Source organism: Plasmopara halstedii (genome assembly GCF_900000015.1).
Source record: "Plasmopara halstedii genome assembly, contig: Scaffold_2904, whole genome shotgun sequence".
Classification (NCBI taxonomy): Eukaryota; Oomycota; class Peronosporomycetes; order Peronosporales; family Peronosporaceae; genus Plasmopara; species Plasmopara halstedii.
In genome coordinates this window covers 251732-252897 of record NW_020189809.1, presented here as the reverse complement: position 1 = coordinate 252897, position 1166 = coordinate 251732, and the positions used below count along the sequence as shown (strand labels likewise).

The following is a 1166-nucleotide window of genomic DNA, read 5'->3' as shown; positions in this document are numbered from 1 at the left end:
CAAACTTCCACACCTGGAAGTTCAAGATGCAAATGGTGCTTGAGGAACGTGACTTGTGGGAAGTTGTTTCCGGGGATGTCAAGTTTGAGCACTGCGTCACGTCGCTGGAGCAGTCGACGTTCAAGTGGAAGTCGCGCGAGGCTATGGTGATAATCTGTCTCGCGATGGAGGACTCGCAACTGCCTTTAGTCCGCTCAGCAAACGGCGCGCAGGATGCATGGTCACGTCTGGAGTCGCATTTTGAGAAGAAAAGTTTGGCGAACAGACTGTTTCTTCGTCGACGCTTCTTCACGACGATGATGAGTGAAGGTGATGATGTGTTGGAGCACATTAACAAGATTAAGACGCTTGCGGAGCAGCTCGACGCTGTGGGAGCTCGGTCAGCGAAGACGACTTGGTGATCACGCTTCTTGGAAGTCTTAGTAAGTCTTACTCGTTTCTTATCACGGCGCTGGAGTCAAGAGTGGACTCGCTTTCGTGGGAGCTAGTGACGTCTCGGCTTCTACACGAGGATATATAGCGTAAGGAGCAAGGTGGCGGTATCGAGGGAGCCGCGCACGGACAAGGTCAAGCGTTTGTTTCAACAGACATTGGAAGACGCGAAGGGCGACAAGCGCCAGTAGAACCAAATGGTCCCTGTCACTACTGTGGGGAACATGGACATTGGATTGACAAGTGTCCCGCGCGAACTCGCGAGAATGCCGATCGACAACGACCACAGCGTGCGAGTATTGCGCAGAATAACGATGATTCTGGCAACTACTTATTTTCGGCTGGAGATGCTGCGTGTGCAGCCAAGTCAAGCTGTGTGTGGTTAATTGACTCGGGAGCGACACAACACATGACTTATTCGAATGAGTACATGAAGAACTATAAGAAGATTGCTCCAGTCAACGTGCATCTTGCGGATGACGGCGTTGTACAAGCAATTGGAACAGGCGACATTGTCATGTCAATGAAGACGCCGCGTGGGATGAAGGAAGGAGTGCTTACCTCTGTCTGGCACCTTCCTAAGCTATCACGCAACTTATTTTCCGTTGGACGTTTTACTAAGGACGTTGGTCCAGTAACCTTTGAGCGCGACGGTTGTATTGCTGAGGTCAAAGGTCTTCGATGGAAGCTTGGTGAACGTGAAGGCAAGGGCTTATTTCGTCTTTGCATGAAGT

General features: G+C 50.9%; 1 protein-coding gene across 1 annotated transcript in view; it reads left to right on the top strand.

The window, feature by feature from the left end:
• Nucleotides 1–26: 26 nt before the first annotated feature.
• The window catches only part of PHALS_05491 (FOG: Transposon-encoded proteins with TYA, reverse transcriptase, integrase domains in various combinations), a gene marked incomplete at both ends in the record, with an annotated part of 1232 nt that continues 92 nt past the window's right edge, over nt 27–1166 (top strand). Inside the window, 2 exons of the mRNA XM_024719041.1 lie at nt 27–368; nt 521–1166. The exon at nt 521–1166 is cut by the window's right edge and continues 92 nt beyond it. Of these exons, the coding sequence (XP_024584379.1) occupies nt 27–368; nt 521–1166 (988 nt within the window). The remainder of the gene's footprint in view (nt 369–520) is intronic.